This window comes from Sarcophilus harrisii, chromosome 1, assembly GCF_902635505.1.
Source record: "Sarcophilus harrisii chromosome 1, mSarHar1.11, whole genome shotgun sequence".
Taxonomy (NCBI): domain Eukaryota; kingdom Metazoa; phylum Chordata; class Mammalia; order Dasyuromorphia; family Dasyuridae; genus Sarcophilus; species Sarcophilus harrisii.
In genome coordinates, this window is record NC_045426.1 from 487581250 (window position 1) to 487601969 (window position 20720).

Below are 20720 nucleotides of genomic sequence, written 5' to 3' on the forward strand. Positions count from 1 at the left end.
GAGATATCTGTTATTATTCCCATTTCACAGTTAAGGAAATTGTGATTTGACCATGATCACACAACTATTAAGTATCCAGAATAGGATTTGAATTCAGGCCCTCCTTCCTGGCTTCAGTTCCAATATGTTATCCACTGCACCACCTGGCTGCCAGTAAGCATACATGGAAGAAACTGTAGAAAGCTGATAAGGACAATTTTAGGAATTTGTTAAGATCTGTACACCAAGAGAAAAATAATGGTTACTGTAAACATAATTACAGTATCATAATTGTTCAATTAGACCATTGACTAGGGTTGCTCTGTATAATCAAATACTCAGGAAAAATTCCATCAAATATTTGGATTTTTTTTCAATTTATAAATGGATTTTTTTTTTACTATTTAATCATAGCCTGAGTAAGGACTATTAATTTCTAAGATAATAAACTGAACTTGGAAGTTATCAATTGACTTAAATGTGCCCTTTTATAGATACAAAAATTGAGGCCTAAAGATTCTAAATAATTTGTTCAGAAACCATCAAGTAATTAACAGTTAAGATTTTAACAGGCATTTTGTCACCGAATCCAGTTCCACTAAATCCTAACTTTCCTTTTAAAAACCTATTAAAACTCTTTTTGTTCAGTCATTCAAGTCAAGTCCAACTCTACTAAATCTTAGCTTTGCTTATAAAAACCTATTAAAACTCTTTTTGTTCAATCATTCAAGTCAAGTCCAACTCTTTATGACCCCATTTGGATTTTCTTGGCAGAGATACTGTAGTGATTTGCCATTTCCTCCTGTATTTCATTTTATAGATGAGGAAACTGAGGCAAACAGAGTTAATTTAATTAATTTGCCCAGAATCACATAGTTGGTTAGCAAGTGTCTGAGGTTGGATTTGAATACTTTCCCCATAAAAACTTCTACAACTCCAAATTTGCAATTTATAATAACTAGATGTACAGATCTGAATAATTTAGAGTCAGGAAGACTATAGTTTAATTCCTGATTCTGATGCATATTCATTATGTAATCACAGGCAAGTCCATTAACTGCTGAGGATTCAGACAATTCTCTAATTATGAAGAAGTTGAAATCATCAGCATCAATGAAAGCATTTCTACATCATGAATGCCTCAAGTTAATGACATCACAGATTTAGGAAGAAAAAAAGGAAGAGAAAGAGATGAAAGCAGAAGAAGATGATTTGCAAAAGTGGTTGAATACAATGTTCTATAGATTGTTAGTATATCTTAAGCTTTAAGATTTCAAGTTTATGGTTTAAGCAAAAATTATTCCATGGGAAGAAGAGCCAGGCAGCCACTAGAACTCTAGTTCAATGTCTCAGTTTAAGCATAGTTTAAAAGAAGAAGAAGAAAGAAAAGAAAAGAAGAGGAAAAAATGCCCTTAATGCTTGGATGAAGCCACTCTTCTGTAGTTTAAAATTCACTCCTGGCCAACAGGAGACAAAGAGGTCTTCATTCCCAGCTCAGACAAGGTGGGGATAAGGTAGGAGAAAGAGGATAGAAAATCATCTGAAGAGGAAGAAGTACTTAGTAGCCTCCTGGCATCCTAAAGCTAATGGTCTTTTAGTATCATGAAACCCAGTCCCTTTATTTTATAGGGAAGAACCTTAGATGAAAACTGATCTTATTCATCTTTATATCTGAAATATTCAGATCTTCTTAAAATCCATTTTGCTTCTATATTTGTTTAAGAAGCTAATATAAACAAATATAGAAGCAAAACAGATTATGTACCTATATAGATAAAACCCATGCATAAATAAGGACCTTCAAAGTCATATTTTAGATTACCTATCAGTGCAGTGACACGAGGATTCTAAGACCAATTCTGACCCTTCCTTTCGAACTAAATATATCAATAAAAGCTTTCCTTGTGGAAATATTATTGGGTCACCCTGTACATATGGGTCATTTGCTGATGGTATTGGGTAGCAGTTAATAAGATTTGTAGCCATGGATCAATGATTTCAACCTATTCAACTGAATTGAACCGACCTGCAAAATTGACAGATTTTAGTTTAAGTCTTTTCTTTAATTCACCCCAAAATGAGGATACTAATGGCCAGAGAAATAAATAAGAAGCAGATAATGAGAGAGAAAAGGAAGAGAAAGTGACTGACTGGGTAGTTAGCCACTTAATAGAGTTAACTAGATTTATATGCACATTCTTTTTGAAATGATCCAATTCATTCTTGTTATACAATAACATTAACCACCACTTTTTTCTCACCTAGACAATAAATCATACAATGTAGAAAATCAATAGCCCATAATCTTTACATTGCATACATGTGCAATAAATCTGTTATAACTGACTGTAAAGACCTAGCAGATGGGTTTTATGAATATTTTTCTAGAATACCAAAAGGAGACATTATGCATGTTTTTCAGAGAGTGTTTTGCGGCATGTCAGAGGACAGAGGTGACCATTTCAATTTTAATTTTTACTTCTTTCACATTCTCATCTGAAGTCCTAGTGAAAAATTTTAGCCTATAACAGATTTACTGAAAGATTTTATCTTTTTAGTTTTGCTATTTCCATTGGGAAAAGAAAAGTGACCTTAGATGAAGTTCCAGAGATTTCCATTTATTTTACTTTTTGAAATATTTTTTAAATTCTTGAGCAAGTTCTTGAGCATGTATACACATACATATTCAATAATCCCAGTTTCATCCTCTGTAGAATAAAAGGCATGGGTTATATCATATCTAAAGGCCCTTCAGTTCTAAGTATACATTTTTCCTCTTAAGATGATTCTTTTTCTAATTTCTCCTAGGTTTATCTACCTACCACACCCTGCCTAACTGAACAGCATAAACAACCAAACCAAAGTCTTTGAATACACACCTAGCAGGAAATCACATGACTGGTATCAAAAACTCAGTTTTGCTCACTTCATACAGACTCAACATCACAGAAAAGTGGTCACTTGGTAATGATTTTTTTTTCCAACCACAGCAATTTATGAAAACCATAAACAAAGGAATAGAGAGGTCTCCTTGGAGAGAGAGTACCCACACCAAGGAGATCATTGATCCTTGAAAAATTAGAGTAAGAAAGACCAGATCAACTTTGTAAAATCCAAGTAGTGACTGAAAAATAGGGGAAGGGAGTGTTTGTGTATATATACATCAATTTTGGATTTCCCAGTGTATAGTCTTAGTCATGTCCCTTATGTTACTTCCTTGAAAAAAAAAAACCTGATGAGCTCCACATCGTCTAACCAATTAATTCTAAATTTTTCATTCTTTCATGCAAGATCCATCACAGTATGACACCAAGCTACTTTCTATCCTGAACTCTCTCCACTCTCCATATAAACTCTACATTCCAACCAAATTAGACTTCTCACTGTTGACTAAATACACATGCTTGCTTCAAAGTCTTTGCTTGTTCTCTTTCATCTGCCTTTCAAAATCTTATTTGGGATTCTCTAAACCAGATGTGATAACCAACTCCTCATTATTTCCTTTAGCATATTGTGCCCTTTATGAGGGCCATATCATATTCTCCCTTATATCGTGATTATTTGTAAAACTGTCTCATGCACTTCAGCCATGAGTTTGTATTTGTTCCTCTTTTTTTTCTCCTCTTTGTCACTTCTAGCACAGTGCCTAGTGCATGGTAAGTGCTTAATTTGTTCAATTAGATTAAATCTCTAGTAAATTATCTTTGCATAGGAAAAGTAGAGACAATGATAATTTTATCAAATTTGAAAGGAAAATAAATTTCATTTAACACTGTGCTTTTATCCAAACTACGTCAGAATATGTATTTCTGGGAAAGAAAATTTAATGTAACTATAAACAAAAAAGAGAAAATTCTGTGTTCCAGCAGAAGATCCTGGTGAAACCCGCCTTACTTCTATTGTTCTTAATGTAGACACAGTTCAGTGTCCACAGAAGTGCTATGTTACATCCTGTGGTCTACCATCAAAAGATGAAATAAACAAGATTTTTTCACTGTTCCATCACTGGAATGTGCCTAGCTTTAAAAATGTTGTAAAAAAGAATATTTTCATCATGCTATTATTTGCTAATTAAATTAGTCCAATGTTTCATGGATATGGAATAATGTAATTTACTATATTGAATAATTAACCAATCAGATTGTTCTTATTTTCTGAAACAATGGATTGACTAAAATGTTACTATAAACAAAATAGATTTTGTTAGGCATAATCCACTTTGTAAACAAATGAAATTAATTCTTTGCCTGACTTAAGCCTCAAAAATGAAAGACTGAAACTGAACACATGCTTCCAATTCTTGTTCTCTTACTAATATGGCACTTAATATAAAAGTTATAATTTAACCTACCCCCAAGTATTCCGTACTTGAGACTAAATGGCTCTTAGAAATATGTTCATCAACAGATGGGAACCACTTATGGCCTCATAAACTCAAAAAACAAGTGAAATTATCTCAGCAAAAGAGAAAGAGATTACAATAAAGCCTCATCTGGTTATCTTGGATAAAATTAATATATTGCACATTGGTTTTCATCTTAATGAAGAAGGGCTAGTAATCACTTTTCTTCATATCATTTGAATACTGAAGGAAGAAGTTCATAGAATTGACTCTTTTAAACAAGCAAGTAACTATTAAGTGCCTGCAAGTGCCTAGAACTTTGCAGCACAATTACTGCCCTCTAAGATCTTACAATCTAATTGGAAAGACAATAGTAAATATAAAGAGCAATAATTTGGCATGCAAAGTAGAGTTTGGTCATTAGCCAACTGATCTAATAAGACTGTGAGAGTTGCCAAGGTTCTGGGAAGAAGATTAACAAAGGCTTGGCAGAGTTTCATGGAAGAGATTTTTAGCTAGACTTTGAAAGATGCATGTGATCTGCATTGACTAGGAAAGGCATCTTTAATGGGGGCAACAGCATAAGGAAATGCACAGAGGCAGAAATTGGCACCATTTTGATAGGATGTTGAAAAAGAGCAACATGAATGGAATATATAAGATATCCGACCAAATAATTAGATAATAGAAATAATATAAGTGGTAAAAACTAGCATTCAAATCTAGTTCCTCTGACTCCACAGCAAGTGCTCCAACTAGCTACAACATGCTGTATAGTCCCTCTGACTAGGGAACTTCAGGGCAAGACACCAACACATATATCTAGAAAACATAACATTATATGATGAGCACACTAGAGAGTTACAAAATAGAGAACTCTATGAGATCTGGATAGCAAAATTATATTAACAGAAAGAACCAAGGAACATTTCCTGGAGCAAATCACATTTGTTTGGGTTGGCAAAGGGTAGGCAGCAATTCTTTAAACAAAGATGGAAGAGATGCTATGGTAAGAAAGATGGGTGATCAAAAACAAAAATTCTGATTTCTGGAGGTAGGAAGAATCCCATTTTAACTGGAGCACAGAGTAAAGAAAGTAATCTGATAATAGAATAATGCTAGATTGTGGAATGTAAATGCCATGAAAGGAAATATGAACTTGATGCAATAGAGTAGGGAAACACTCAATATTTTTTGACCAGAGGGATAACATGACTAAATTTATGCATAAGAAAATTTATTCTAGCAAAAGTAAGCAGAATTAAATGAAAATGAGGGAAAATAACAACAAGAAACCAGATGGCCTAAAAGGAAGCTATCTCAATTTAAATGGGAAGCAATGAGTATCTATACTAGGGATTGGAATGGAGAGGTGAGATGGACATTACCAAGGGAGAATCAAAGCTATGTAGTCATATATTAGGGGTGAGAAAAAGAGGATCATCAGGGATAAAACCAAATTTTCAAATATAAGAAATTTGAAAATGGCAGAAATTATGAATTCAAAAAAATTAATAAGTTAAGAAAAAATATAAACTTAATTTTAGACTTGTTCAGATCGAAATACCAGTGTGGTATCCTGGTACCAAAAAAGAGAACTGATACATAGATTTTTCAAGCCATTGACACAGAGGTGGTAACTGACTTTAAGGGATTAAATAAGATTGTCACAGAAGAAAGCATACAGAAAAAAAAAAAAGGTAAGTATAGTCTTTTAGTGTATACCCACATTTAGGTTTAAGGAAAGTATGAGGAGTCAACAAAGAAGAGAATGATAAGAAATACAGAAAGAAAACTTAGAGGTGTGATGTCTCTGAATATCTATTTGGAGAAAAAGGTCAATAGTGTCAAAAGCCAGAGGTGAAGTATGATAAAAACTGAAGTCCTTGCATTTTGAAATTAAAATGTCATTATCTTTCCAAAAAGGGAGGAACTTCCTTATGTTGAAGTAGAAACAAGACTCCCAAGATGGAGTTGTAGATAAACCATTGGATATAAAATCGGGAAGATGAATTCAAATTCTGCCTCAAATTCTTAGTTGTGTGATCTCAAGCAAATCACTTATGTCACAGCTTCCTCTTTTGTGAAATGGGAGTGATAATAACACTTAATTACAGAGTCTTTTTGAGGATGAAATGAGATAATTTTTGTAAAACTATTTGCAAACTTAAAATACTATGTAGATACTAGCTAATATACTATTTGCAAAGGATTGAAGATGAAGTATATGGTGAATAGAAAGGAAACAGATATAAGAATAGACAGCAGTGAAGGAGAAGGAAAAGATGAGACTTGGTATTAAAAGTTCAAAGGAAGTTTTAAGGGTTCCCCCCCACCAGAATTGTTCACTAAATAGCATTATGGATAAAGTTCTGAGTCTTCAAGCAGGAATAGCTGAGCTCAAATTCAGCTTTAGACACTTATTAGCTGTGTGACCCTGGGCACTTAACTCTTTTGCCTGACTCTCCTCATCTATAAAATGAGCTAAAGAAGGAAATGGCAAACTACTCCAGTAGCTTTGTCAAGAAAACTCATGAAGAGTGAGACACAACTGAAAAATGACTAAAGAATAAGAGCAAAGTTGCATGTTCATAGGCAAGTGGGAAGGAATCAGTAGTGACAGAAAGAAAGAAAATGCATTAGAGAGCAGGAATAATTGACTAGATATAGGACTTTTAAAATGAAGGTAAATAAAAAGATGATACTAGAGCAATTAAGTGGTATAGTGGATAGAGTGCCAAGCCTGAAGTCAGAAAGATTCATCCTCCTAAGTTTAAATCTGGCCTTAGATAATTATCAGTTGTGTAACCCTGGGAAATCCATTTCCTTTTTGTCTTAATTTCCTCATCTATAAAATGAGTTAGAGAAGGAAATGACAAGCCATTCCAGTATCTTTGCTAAGAAAATCCTAAATGGGGTCACAGAGTCAGACACAACTGAAAAAATGACTTAACAACAACAAAAGATGATACTGAGGTTTCACCAGAAAATAATCAGAGACCTAATTAAAGAAGTTGGGTAGAACAGCTTGTTTTGATAAGTTCAACTCACAAGTTTGCCTACACAAAGTGAAAAAGTTGATTTAATGTATTTATTTTTAAATTTATAACCTGAATTATTCTTTTCTTTTATGGTGAAGAAGCCTGTATTACTTTGCACTATTCATGATTGTTGTGTTGTTATTATTTAATTGGTCAATTTTTAGATGTTCACAAAGGGTAATAGATTGACTTGTTCAAGAAGCCATGTTGTATCACTCACCTGGAATAAATATACCCCTGAGTGAGCAAATTATAACTGCCAGTATCAAATGAAATATAATGTTATTAAAATTGAGAAGCTCCAAAGAGGCTGAGAATTGCACACAGTAAAACAAATAGTTTAAATAAGAAATCAAGATACATTTAAGGATATTTTATACTAAATAATAACAAAGATTTTAAAGAAGTAATTAATACCTATATTCTAAATCTTAATCATGAAGCATTTACTAACAGAAGGTAAAACAGTAATACTCGTAATATAATACTCCATTCATAAGCCTAGGTCACACTGTCTCACAAATACAGTATCTGTGGGTCAGAATGATATAAACTTACATCAGTCTAGCAATTAGATACCAAAGTAAGGAATCTCATGGGTCTGGACCACCTCACAACTCCAGGTCTTGATCTTTTTGTTCTCTTTAGAGATGAGTATACCATTTGTACTGCATATTACTCTCTGGATATGAATGTTTATCTTTTGGACCTGGTTTCCCACTGGACTCTGCTACTTTTGGAACACTGAAGCAGAATGTTGCTCTTTTGGCAAATAAGAGTCTTAACCCTGGGATCTGCACAACTTCTCAGGACAGCTCTCTTTGCCAGGACATTACACTCTTTGAGTGAAAAGTCATCTCCTTAAAGACAAGAATCCACAGAGCTCTTCAAGGCTACTATATGGGATTTAAGGGGTTCCCCTTCTTGAACAATAAAAGATAATAGAAAAATGTAGGAAAGCTTCTAAGTTCTCTCAAACAGTAAATGGTTCTAGAGAAAGCAATACATCCTTTTCCCAATGAGTTTTTTAAATAGCAGAGATTTCTGCTTTCTCCAGTCAGTCCCCAACCCCAAAACTTTTCTTCAATCAGATCAGCTTCCTGTATCAACTGTGAGGCTTATCTCAGTTCAAAATAGCTTTTGTTTTTCTTTTTGTTTGTTTGCTTATTTGTTTTTTCCTGTCCCCTTTGTTTCTCTGCTTCTGTTGATTTCTCAACTGCATCAACTTTTGTCTTCTGGTTTTTGTATGCAATCCCTATTATCAGATTCTACCTTCTCATTCCCCAGCTTCTCTTCATAAGGCTTCTGTTCTGACTTCCTACAGCATCTTTCTCTTTTACCTCAAAGCACAATCTCTTCATGTAAAGTGGTCCACTTCCATCTTAGGATGAGAAATCCACATTTCTCTCAGATATGCTACAGACAATCAATATGCATTTTTTCATAGTTCCCAAACAGTTCTTTGATTCATAGTTTCTGAGCAATAAACATCACAGGTTTAAACTTGAAAAAAAAATTCATATGTAAATTAGCTTCTAAGAAACAATGTATTTCTACCATGTCAGTCCTTTTATGTCAAAGGGGCTGCTTTTTTTTTTTTCCAAGTTCTCTCAAATATATTCCCTTCCCTTCAAGCTGATTTTCTCTGGGTAACTCACACAAATGTCCTTTTTCATCCCTTTTCAGGAAATAAAATGTACACATAATAAAAAGGAAGTACCACACGTAAAAAAAAAAGGACTGTGTCTGTCTAATTGATTTACAACAGTGCTTAACACAGTACTCTCAAAAAGATAAGCATTAAATAAGCACTTTTACCAGGAAAATAAGGAATTGACATCTTTCTGAAGACATGTGTTCTCATTTATTACCAATATACTAAAAATTATAGGCTATCTTTCTCCTATATACTGATTCAAGTAATCAATGAAAATCCAGTACTGAGTTTATGAGAACATTCTGATTTCAGAATAATGGTCCTACATAATGCTTTTATGGTCTATCCATCTTACCTTGCTTTGTGGTCAAAGTTTCTTAGTTTTATTTTATTTGTTTGTTTGTTTGTTTTCATTTTAAGAATAAAGACAGTGAGGCAGCTAGATAGCACAGTGTATAGAGCATCAGCCCTGAAGTCAGGAGAACCTGAGTTCAAATCTGATTTCAGACGCTTAACACTTCCTAGCTCTGTGACCCTGGGCAAGTCACTTAACCCAATTGCCTCAATTAAAAAAAATAAAAATAAAAAAATAAAGACAGTGATTATCATTTGTATCCAAAGACAATTATAGAGCCTGAATGTGAACCAAAGCATAGTATTTTCATCTTTTTTGTTCATTTGTTTGACTTTTCTTTCTTGTGGTTCTTTCCCCTCTCAGTCTGATTTTTCTTATACCACATGACAAATATAGAAATATGTTTAAAAACTCTGCACATATTTTAAAAAGAGTCCTTATGAAATAAGTTTGGGAAAGATAAGACAGTATTAAATCTTTGTCTCACAAAGTACTACATAACCATTAGCCTTGACCCAGTGGAAATCTTAGTGTATTGAATGGAGGCCCCATTAGATGTCTCATGGAATTAGTGATCTTCATATCAGTCAGTCAATATGCATTTATTAAGCACTTATTATTTCTAGTCATTGTGCCAAGTGCTGATAACATAAAGAAAGACAAAAGACAGTCCCTGATCTCATGGAGATGACAGTCTAATGAGAGAGACAATATGAAACTAGTTATGTGCAAATGGGTATAATCAATAGATAGAAGGCTTCAGTATTAACAGATCAAGAAAGGTTTCCCAAAAAAGCTTAAAGTTGAAGGAATTTCATGTTAACTGCTACAGCTGCTCATAAATAATGTATTGAGAAAGTGGCAGTAGAAAGAATGTAGTCTGTTGAATGAAATATATAGGATGTGAATTTGGGGAAAGTGAACTGTAGTCCTGATTTCATCATTGACTTATTGTGAGGACATTTATTTGAGTAACTTATTTCACCTGTCTATGCCATAATGTTGCCATCTGTAAATGAGAGAGCAAAAGAATAGCCTTGCCTCATCTATGTAACTTGGAGGGAATTTGTAATGATAAATCTATAAAAAATATTGAACTCCTTGGAGAAAGGACTTATTTGTCCAGATGTAGTGATGCTCTATTTGTTTTCAGTCTCTGATGGTCTTGCCGATCCAGAGTAACAACCCTACACTAAATAAAAACTTCCCATTGATTTTTTTCTACTTTCGGTTACATCTCTGGCCTTCATATTTTAAGCTTCTTAAAGAACAACAAACATTTTGACTGCAAGGGGAAAAAACCATAGGGGAATTAACTTCAGAATGAAAAGAATAATTGAAAAATCACAGCTTAATTCTTCACATCCAAGAGAAAAGCCATACAAATCAGCACATTGAACCAACATGTACAAATAGTCACATTTGATAAAGAGTGCTAAATTAGAATAGTCTTAGAGTGTGCTAAGAAGGAGTTTGTGAGTAGATAAAAATCACTTTACTCTTAGTTCTCAAAATCTTTATTATTCTTTCATCTTGTTTTTTTCCTTCTTTCCCTTCACTTACTTTTATTCTCTAGTTCTTCCTTCCTTGTGTCCTATGCTCAAGTTTAACTAGAATGTTGGCCATTTTCTTTTACCACCGATTTTCAACAATGCTCCTCCTCTATGCCCTTATTTTATTTTATTCCTTAAGTCTATAATGTTCTTTTTCTCCTGTCCCATCCTTACCCCCACCAACATTTCTACCAATTTAAAATTTGCCCCTTCATTTAAGGCATATGCAACAATGTGACAGTGTAAAAGAAGACCAGGGCGTAACACCCACTTCTGAACTATGCTGACTACATGTGGATAAGTTGCAGAAACATTGATGACCTGCCCTAGGAGTTCCCTTTATCAGTAAAATCCCAGGACCATGTTCTATTCCTATTATGCCTATCCTTTAAGGACCAATGCCAATATCATTTCTTTCATGAAGACTTCCTTTGTATCATAACTAAGCAGAAATGTTTGGACCTGGAATAGCACTTAGTTTGCTCCTCTCCAATGAACCCATTAAGTATCATTTTATATTGCTTTTTTTTCTATTAGTATCATAAATCCCCTACCAGAATAGAAACTTCCCACGAGGACTATATCCTAATCTCTGGGTTTTACCTAAAGCTTAACATAGTGAATGCTCAGCACATAAACATTTTTTGAAATATATTCAATCTAGAATTCTGTGCAATGTTATGGGAAATGGCTTTCTTTGTTCTGGAGAATATTTTAAAACGACCAACATCAGCATGTATTTGTAGGAGGAGCTACAGACACAAAAGAAATTCTATACATATTGACCAATGTTTTCATTATACAAAAGCAATTTTTGTTTGTTTATTTTGTAGCATAAAGTTAATGATCTTTCCTCAAAGATGGTGTGTGTAACCTTCAGAAAAGAAAATTTCTAAGTTAGGATATAGAAATCCAAGTCTACTCCTGGAAATTCATATCGTCAGGACTTAGGGTAAATGACAGGACATCTCTACAGATTCTACAGATGTTCAGGAAGGCATCTTTCCAGACCTACTATTATATTTCTTTTGTTGCTAATTCTATATTACTTTGAAATGTATCTTGGGAGATATCAACTGGATTAAATTTCCCTACATCCAGTACTTCCTCACCATATTTTAGAATCTGTAGAGGTTAAACTTGCCCTGTTTCCATATCTTTAAAACTATCACAGACAAATCCAACTCTCTATGATAGTGATTCCGCAGAGAAAATCTTTGAATTCTAACCTGAAAGCTCAATTATCTTGAGAATCCTTGCACTTTAGTAGGAAGCCAAAATTCTAAGGTAGTGACAAGGCAACAAAATCATCCAGTAATCATTATGGAATACTTTCATAGAAAGTATATAATAGAATATGTAAACAGAAAAATAAAAGAAAGACTTATGTAAGGAACCTCCAGATTGAAAAAAAAAAAAACCTTTCTGTGTCAAAAGAAGTTGCTACCTCCTTTGAAAATTATAGTGTTAAAGAGTTGCCAGATAACTTAGCAGGTAAATGACCTGTCTAGGGTTACACAGTTAGCATGTTTCAGAGGCTAGGCTTAACCCCAAAACCTACTGGTTCCCAATACAGCTCTCCATCCATGACCCTAATGCTGCCTCTCTAACATTATGAAGCATGGTCCTATATGAGGTAGATGACTCAGAATAAGTGATGGAGGAAGGAAATCATTACCTTTTCAAGAAAGCCCTGAACAGTGGTTCTCAATATTTTTTTTGCTCAACAGAGAATTATTTTTCATCACAAGGAATCAGGACACATTAGAGAAAAGCAGGAGATTAATACATGTACACAAGATTATGAGTTAAGTTCACTATTCATGGAGGATTTGCACATGTGAATAATAGTGTAAGTTCAATTCATGGTCCTCCTAGCTAAACTTGGTGCAAATATCCCAGAGCAAACCATTCATGCAGAGCTACTCAGTATATTCTTGAGGTGGATTTTCTCACTGTACAGCATGATTACAATGTATTCTTTTGATGTTTTGTATTATTCTCTCATCCATCATTAAATGGATGTTAACTTGTTCTCTTTGATCTTATAATTGTATAGCCTGGCCAGTTATCTCAGGAAATTCAATTGTTCAACAGTTATTTATTGGGTCTCTTCTGTGTGCCTAGTTTAACACTCTCAGTGTACAAGATGCATCAATATACAGAGCCATCATTCAAAAAGTTTACAGACATAAGTCAGTTTGGAACATGTTGAACTTGAGGTGCTAGCAGAACAATCCAAATAAAGATGCCCAGCAGGCATTTGGAAATATAACTAATACTCCAAAGAGAGAGAACCATTTGTATACTGGTAAGTATAGTGGTGATTATCACACTTACGGGTAGATGCTAGTTAGTCTTCTGATGAAATCAAATAGAGGCAATGCACAAAATACTAAATTATTTTGATAGCTTACATGAAACCTGTTATCTACAGTAAGTTTTGAAACAAATTTGTCTAGTTCACTATAAATAGTTACTTTTGTGGCCACATTTTAATAATTTCTCATTTTGTACTTTAACAGGATTCTAATCTCCAGGTTCTGGGGGAACTGAAACAAAATAATGAAAGCTTCATTATAACTAAGACATTCTCTGGGTCTTTGAGTGAGGTCAGCCACTTAAAAGGAGATGCTCAGGCTTCCACTGAAAAAACAGGCTCACCAAATAGCAAGTTGTACAAACAACATCGAGTAACCAAGTCCCTTTTCAAGAAGTTTAACCAAATAACTTGGCCTCTGGATGCTCGCCCTTTGAACAAAAGTTTAATCAGAGGTGACAAATGGAAGAAAACTGATGCAGCTCAAGAAAAAAGGAGAGCTTTCCTTCAAGATTTTTGTAAGAAATATGGGGGTGGAAACCATGCCCAATCCCATCTTTTTCATATGGTATCCAGAATCTACGTGGAAGATAGACACAAAATCCTCTACTGTGAAGTACCAAAGGCTGGCTGTTCTAACTGGAAAAGAATTCTCATGGTACTGAATGGCATAGCTTCTTCTGCTTATAATATTACTCATAATGCTGTGCACTATGGAAAACATTTGAAGAAGCTAGATAGCTTTGATCTAAAAGGGATATATACTCGATTAAATACTTATACCAAAGCTGTTTTTGTTCGTGATCCCATGGAAAGATTAGTGTCTGCATTTAGGGATAAGTTTGAACACCCAAACAGCTACTACCATCCAGTATTTGGAAAGGCAATTATTAAGAAATATCGACCCAATGCATGTGAAGAAAAAATAAACAATGGATCTGGTGTGAAATTCAAAGAGTTTATCCGCTATTTGTTGGATTCCCATCGTCCAGTAGGAATGGACATTCACTGGGAAAGGGTTAGTAAACTCTGCTATCCTTGTTTGATCAACTATGATTTTGTAGGAAAATTTGAAACTTTGGAAGAAGATGCCAATTACTTCTTGCATTTGATTGGTGCTCCAAGAGAGCTAAAATTTCCAAATTTTAAGGACAGACATTCTTCTGATGAAAGGACCAACGCAGATGTTGTAAGACAGTACTTAAAGGATTTGTCCAATATGGAGAGACAATTGATCTATGATTTTTATTACCTGGACTATTTGATGTTTAATTACACAACACCATTTGTATAGCTAGTGTACAGAAATCCTTTCCCTTGCTAATGACAAAGTGCTCAGATAAGTAATTATATCTTCACCTTATTTCTCTGTATTGAAGAACTGGAACTAAAACAGTTGTCTGATGGAATGGAAATTTTGTCAAATAACATGACACCAATTGGCACAAAATTATAGGAAAATGGCATAAAGGAGATATGTAAACAACTTGAATGGCATGAAAATGTCTGGAAAAGAGCCACTTTTGCATTATGGATTGTAGTGTGGAAGCAATAACATAGCCAGCTGTTGCATTAGCTAAAACAGCACTCTTGTAATTCAAAAGCATCTAAAATAGCATGGGTTTTCGTTGGTTTCTAAGATCCATTGTCTAAAGTGCATGGGTTTATTTTTTACTGTCTGTGGTATATTAATAAAACCATTGGACGGTTTTGTAACTCACTCAAAGCTTTCATATCAATTGCAATGATAAATCAATTTTGAAATGATATTTTGTACCTAAGCATTTTAATTTAGATCAGAATGCATTATATTATATACAATATGAGAACGTAGCAGGAAAACCAGATGAGGCTATGGCTTTGTATATTTAGCAGCCAATAAAAAATGCACAACCTGCTAAGATCAAAGTAACAAAAACAACCTTCCTCTTCAAAAAAAAAAACTTTTGGGAATTGGTTCTGTTTTCTTTTGAGCTTACTAAGTAGAGACAAAATGAACACCACCACTAAAGGTCTCCATTTTTGAAGCATGCTGTTGAGATGTTTAAGCCTCCTTAGATGTAAATGTGCTCCTAATTCTGGTTTAATTGGGCAGGGGGGAAATTGTTTCAGGATGGAATAATCATCAAAAACTAGAATTGCCACTCTAAATGTAGGCCTCCAACAATAACAAAGCCTTGTAAGTCTAGTATTTGAATCAAAGCATCATGTGCCCAGATTTATATGAGGAATGTGTTCCAAGAATAGCTTTCATTTTCAGTGTCTAATTATTCAGCTTGGGAATGACTTTTTTTTTTAAACTAATACACCACTTCAAAGATAGGTTATATTCTAGAGAGTAAACATCATGAGTGCCCCTAGAAAAGTTTTTAATAGGCTTATGAATAAACAAATTAACATATTTTCTTTTCAAGTTTAAATATTCTATACTAACAAAGTCAAATGCCATTGTTTGCAGTATATGAAATCAAAGACTTTGAAAAAATAAGACCATGTGGTGCCCGTATGAAAGATTTTAATACATTTTGTAACTTTTTCTTTTCTGCTTCCACATAAGGCACCTAAATGAGAAGACACTTTCTATATGGAAACTAATTTTGTTTGTTGGGTTCTTTTCCCAGGTTAAGGACCCTACAGTATTTTTATTCAAACAGTGTTCATGAGCCTTCCTGCTCCACCCCAAAACTCACATTTTTATTCAATCAGACTATCCTGATTTACATATGCCAATCAAGTCAAACTACCACTACTACCTTGGCCACCATTTCCCCTCAGATCCAATGCAGATAGTCTGGGACCTTGAACCCAAGAGAATAGCTTGGAATAACTGTGTCTCCCAAACTAGCAACCTTTTTTCCAGTCCAGCCTCCATAGCCATCATTAAGAAGAGAAATCATTGTGCACCTTCCTTATCATTACCAACAAAAATTTCTAAATCCACTGATAGATAAGCCCAAGATCTCTGGGGGTAGCTTTCAGCCCATCCCTCAAAATCCTCACCCAAGGTAGCAACTTCGATGGAGAAGGAGCAAGCTATCTGCACCAAATGTCTCACACAAGCAGGTAAGGCAGTCTAGCCAAAGCAATAAACATTCAAGTAGAAGGCAGTACGAGCAAGACAAATCACCATCATGCCTCAGAAACTGAGAGAGATAGTCCAGAGTCTTGAACCCAAAAACTTTGGGAATAGCAATGCTTCCAGCTTAATGCCATCAACCAACATCATGGAAGCAATACCCTATGAAGAGGCAGCCTGATGACTGTTCCTATGGGTCCTACAGCTATAGCTATTAGAGACCCAGAAAGGAAAGTTCTTGTCACTAAAGTCCATAATAATGTCAAATGATTCAACATAAGTAACTGATGTGTTTTTATCAGTGGATATAATATTTTTAAAAGATATATAACTATCTGCTTTGCTTGTTCTACTCTGAGGACCATGGGATCTTTCCATCTGATTAGAAGATATCATCTCCCTTATATGTTCTCTACTCTATTACAATGAGAACTCCTTAAAAGTAGACTTATTTACTTTTCTCCTTGAGGCCCCAGAATTTTGCACACAGTGAGTACTTAATAAATTTTTTTCATTCATTCATTAAATTCACAGAGGATTATAATCAGAAAATTGGCACCAAATGATGATTTTTGGTTTTTTGTTACAGCAACTCATTAAATTATCTCCCAGAGAAGAGAAGAATTTTTGTCTATACTAATTTAGAAGGGGTACACAAAAGGATGAAACTACAGATCCATGAATTATGAAATAAGCATTTTTATGTGTGTGCTTGTGTTTGTGTTGCTTTGTGAGAGAGTCATGAATGTGTGTGTGTGTGTGTGTGGATATGTGTATGCTGAGAATGCTAAATCTCTTAAGCAACCCCAAACTAGTATCCAATGGGATTTGTTACAAGGAATGATGATCATTACTCAAATTAGCTCCTGAAGAATTGGGCATCTTTTATCTTTCCTTAATTCAAAAATAACCATGAAATTTCCATGAATATTCTCTTCACCACTGCAAATTTTAACACCATTAGTAGCTAGTTTTTAGTAGTTACCTTGTAGCCAGTGTTCTTGTGGTTAACCTATTGGAAGCAGAAATATAGTATGTTGCTGGACCCATAGTAGAACCATTAAGAACTTCAGGGTTATATGAACAACACAATAATGCATTTCAGAGACATTTCCCTGCCTTTTTAAAGCTGGGTTTATTATGTCTTGGGCCTAGGGAAGTTCCAGTGAGAAAATTCTCTGTACCAATACAGATCAGCAATTATTCTAAAGTTAAGAATTTTAGAAAGTTTTCTGGGACATTAAGAGCTTAAATGACATGCCCATGGTTATATAACTTTTGTAAGAAGTAGGACTAAAGACTACTAAATGGATAGATGATGTTTGGATGGATGGATGGATGGATGGACAGATAGATGGATGGATGGACGGATAGATGGATGGACGGATGGAGGAGACAGAAATAGACAAGAAGATAGATAAATAAAGCATTTATTAAATAGCATACCACAATGTTTTTCTTCTCCTTCATTAAAAATAAAAATTGACTCTTTATTTTATCATCCTAACACAGCTTCACTAAACAATAAAAATAAAAATAAAAAATCAGTATGTTACTTCTGACAGTATCCCTTGCAGAAATTCTGAAAAGAAGAAAAAACACCCATGATGCTTTCTGTCAGGTAGAGTTCTGTGCGTAGTACTATACTTGACCCCTTCTTGACCTTTTCATTGATTCATGGAAGCTACAAAGTCTGGGATTCTATTGCAACTCATCCAAACCTTTATAACCACAGATATTCCTTTTGTTACAAGTTGGGCTTATTCTTTTCTTAAAATTCACATACATTGTCTGACGCTGACATCCTGTGGTGGTGAGTTCCACAGGCTTTCTTTACATTGTCCTAGGAAAATGTTACCATGATTCAACTGTTTTTTGTCTGCTGTTCCTTTTGAGAGATGCCTTCTCACATAAAAACTGGCTGTTATAAAGGCAGACTAATCATTTTCCAGAGTTCTTTGTGATTTAAAAATGCAACTATTTGTTCTGAGTCCCTCTGTTTGAAATGCTGGCTAAACTACATTTCTTTCATTTATTTCCACTTGTCTACAAACACCCAGCACTAATTCTTCACTGCTCTTCTAAATGTTTATAATGACATCCATTTAGTCTCCTAAGGTGAATTTACCTAAACTGGACTCAGATTCCAGATGTCCAGTGTTCCCATTATAACATTCCTATGCATCAGGTGCAATTGAATGTCCTCTAATTAAGCCCCAAGGAACCCATTTGTGGTTATAGACAGCAGCAACTAACTGGGCAGGCTCCATCAAACAGTGATTCCCCTGTTTGAAATAGTGTTAAGGTAACAAGGTGGCAATTAAGCCCAAAATCATAGTCATTTAAGCAATTGCATAGAACATGAGCAAACAACAGTGGCTGTACTGCTAGGAAACTACTACAAAATGATGCGGAAACAGATAAAATAGGAGACTCTGCTTCCTTTTTTTTTTCTTGTATACATGTATAATTAATGACATGGCTGGAAGGTTGAGATCTAAAAGCAATGCACCCCTTATAACCTCTTCATTGTAAAATAGCTCTCCAGTCCTCTATAATACCAAAGAATTGCTAGAATTTGAACCTGTGGAGGGAGGTGGGATGGCACTTTATGCCATGTGAATAATTAACCATGAAAAACTAAGTAACTGGAAAACAGCAAGTGAGTTGATATATTCTACAAATTTAGAGATATTAAAATAAGAAGGGAAGGCTTTGATACTTTGGAGAATCTTGTATTCTGGAGCAAGATGCATAAAGAAGATAGAAACTTCTTTCACCCATACAGGATTTCTGTATGACTTTTTATATTGTGGGAATTTTCTTCCATGTTTCTCCATAGATTGTAAATAGCAGCTCTATCAATGGAAGGACAAACTTCCTCTAGTTCCCTAACCGTTTCAAGGAGGTCAGTGCCCCATGGCCTATGTCTCATTCCTAAAATGTGATGGACCCAAACTCTATTCCCAAATATAAGTATCTTCAAAGATATCTTTTATATAACTTATTGCATATGAGTCTTTGTTAGTAATATATTATGATCAATTTATGCCTGTCGTGTGCCATAGCTGAGGGGAGTTTTACAAATAAATTTTGTATGTTGTTTTGTGAAAAGAAGGAAGAGGAGGAGCAAGAAGAAGAGAAGAAAGAAAGAAAGAGAGAGAAAATGGAAGGAAGAAAGAGGGGGAGAGAGAAAGAAAAGAGAGAAAATAAAACCAATAGAAAGAAGAAAGAAAGGAGAAACAGAGGGAAGGAAGGAAGCTAGCAAGCAAGTAAAAATTTACAGGTTTCTATTAACACTGTAAAAATTCCCTATTAAATTGTAGAAACACAGTTGCAAGGGACCCCAAAGATCATCTGGTTTAAAATCAACCAGCTCATTATCACCTTCCATCTTCTATGCATGTCTTTTAAAAATATAAATTATTTGATGTGTTCTCTATGCATGCACATCAATCTCTTCAGAAAACCCTCCCTTCTTATCATAATTGTTTCCCTTTGTGTCCTCAGAAATTCTTTGCCATCTTGTCTTGAGCTGACTTCCTCTGAAGTATTTTACTTAAAATTATCTTACTTATCCTTCCTCTGAGCTCTTTAAATTCTGCTTCCCAAACTTCTATATTAAATTGTTTTTCCCTTGAATTTTTTTGGTTATATTTTAAGTTACAACCTGGCTCCCTCCCCCTTCCTTATCCTGCACTAGAGAAGAGCAGTATTTGATATAAATGTATATATATATATATATATATATATATATATATATATATAACCATACTAGGCCTACTTTTATTTATCAGTACTTTCTCTGGAAATAGATTAACATCTTCCTTCCTGGAATAGCTCAACAGGTCCTTTATAACTGATTTGAGTATTTATAGGACTCAGGATAACTTGGGTGTTCACAGTTATTCTTAGAACAATATTGCTTTTACTGTACAAGATATTCTCTTGGTTCTGCTCACTTGAAATTTTTGTTATTTCATGCAAGTCTTTCCAACCCAACTTTCCAACCAATCATTTCTTATATGATGATAGTATTACATCACAGATTGAGACAAACTTTGTTTTCAGTAGACATCAAGAGGATGACATAACAAGCTAAAAAAGTTAAATAATATATCTTTATGAGCTTCAACGTGAAGTGAAATAGCACTTTGTGAGTGAAAGAAATAACAGAAAGCAAGGAACCAAAATCCATGTCAGGTTTTATGACCAGCAAGACCACCAGTGAGATCTCAAGGATTGAGCTAAGGGAACTAGTTCAATAGTAGCTAAATACTCACCCAGAAGCTATGCAATATTTGGATATGAATTTGAAGGGATCAATACTATAATAGAAACTGATTTAAATTTGAGCCCATGCTTCCTAGGAACCAAGATTGTATAGGGAAGAATAT

The 20720-nt window shown here is 34.4% G+C and overlaps 1 protein-coding gene across 1 annotated transcript in view; it reads left to right on the top strand.

Annotated features, from left to right (window-relative positions):
* CHST9 (carbohydrate sulfotransferase 9) overlaps positions 1-15480 on the top strand; it is a 36168-nt gene extending 20688 nt beyond the window's left edge. The window contains exon 2 of the mRNA XM_031946738.1: positions 13453-15480. Within this exon, the coding sequence (XP_031802598.1) occupies positions 13453-14541 (1089 nt within the window). The 3' untranslated portion in view covers positions 14542-15480. The remainder of the gene's footprint in view (positions 1-13452) is intronic.
* The last annotated feature ends 5240 nt before the right edge of the window (positions 15481-20720 follow it).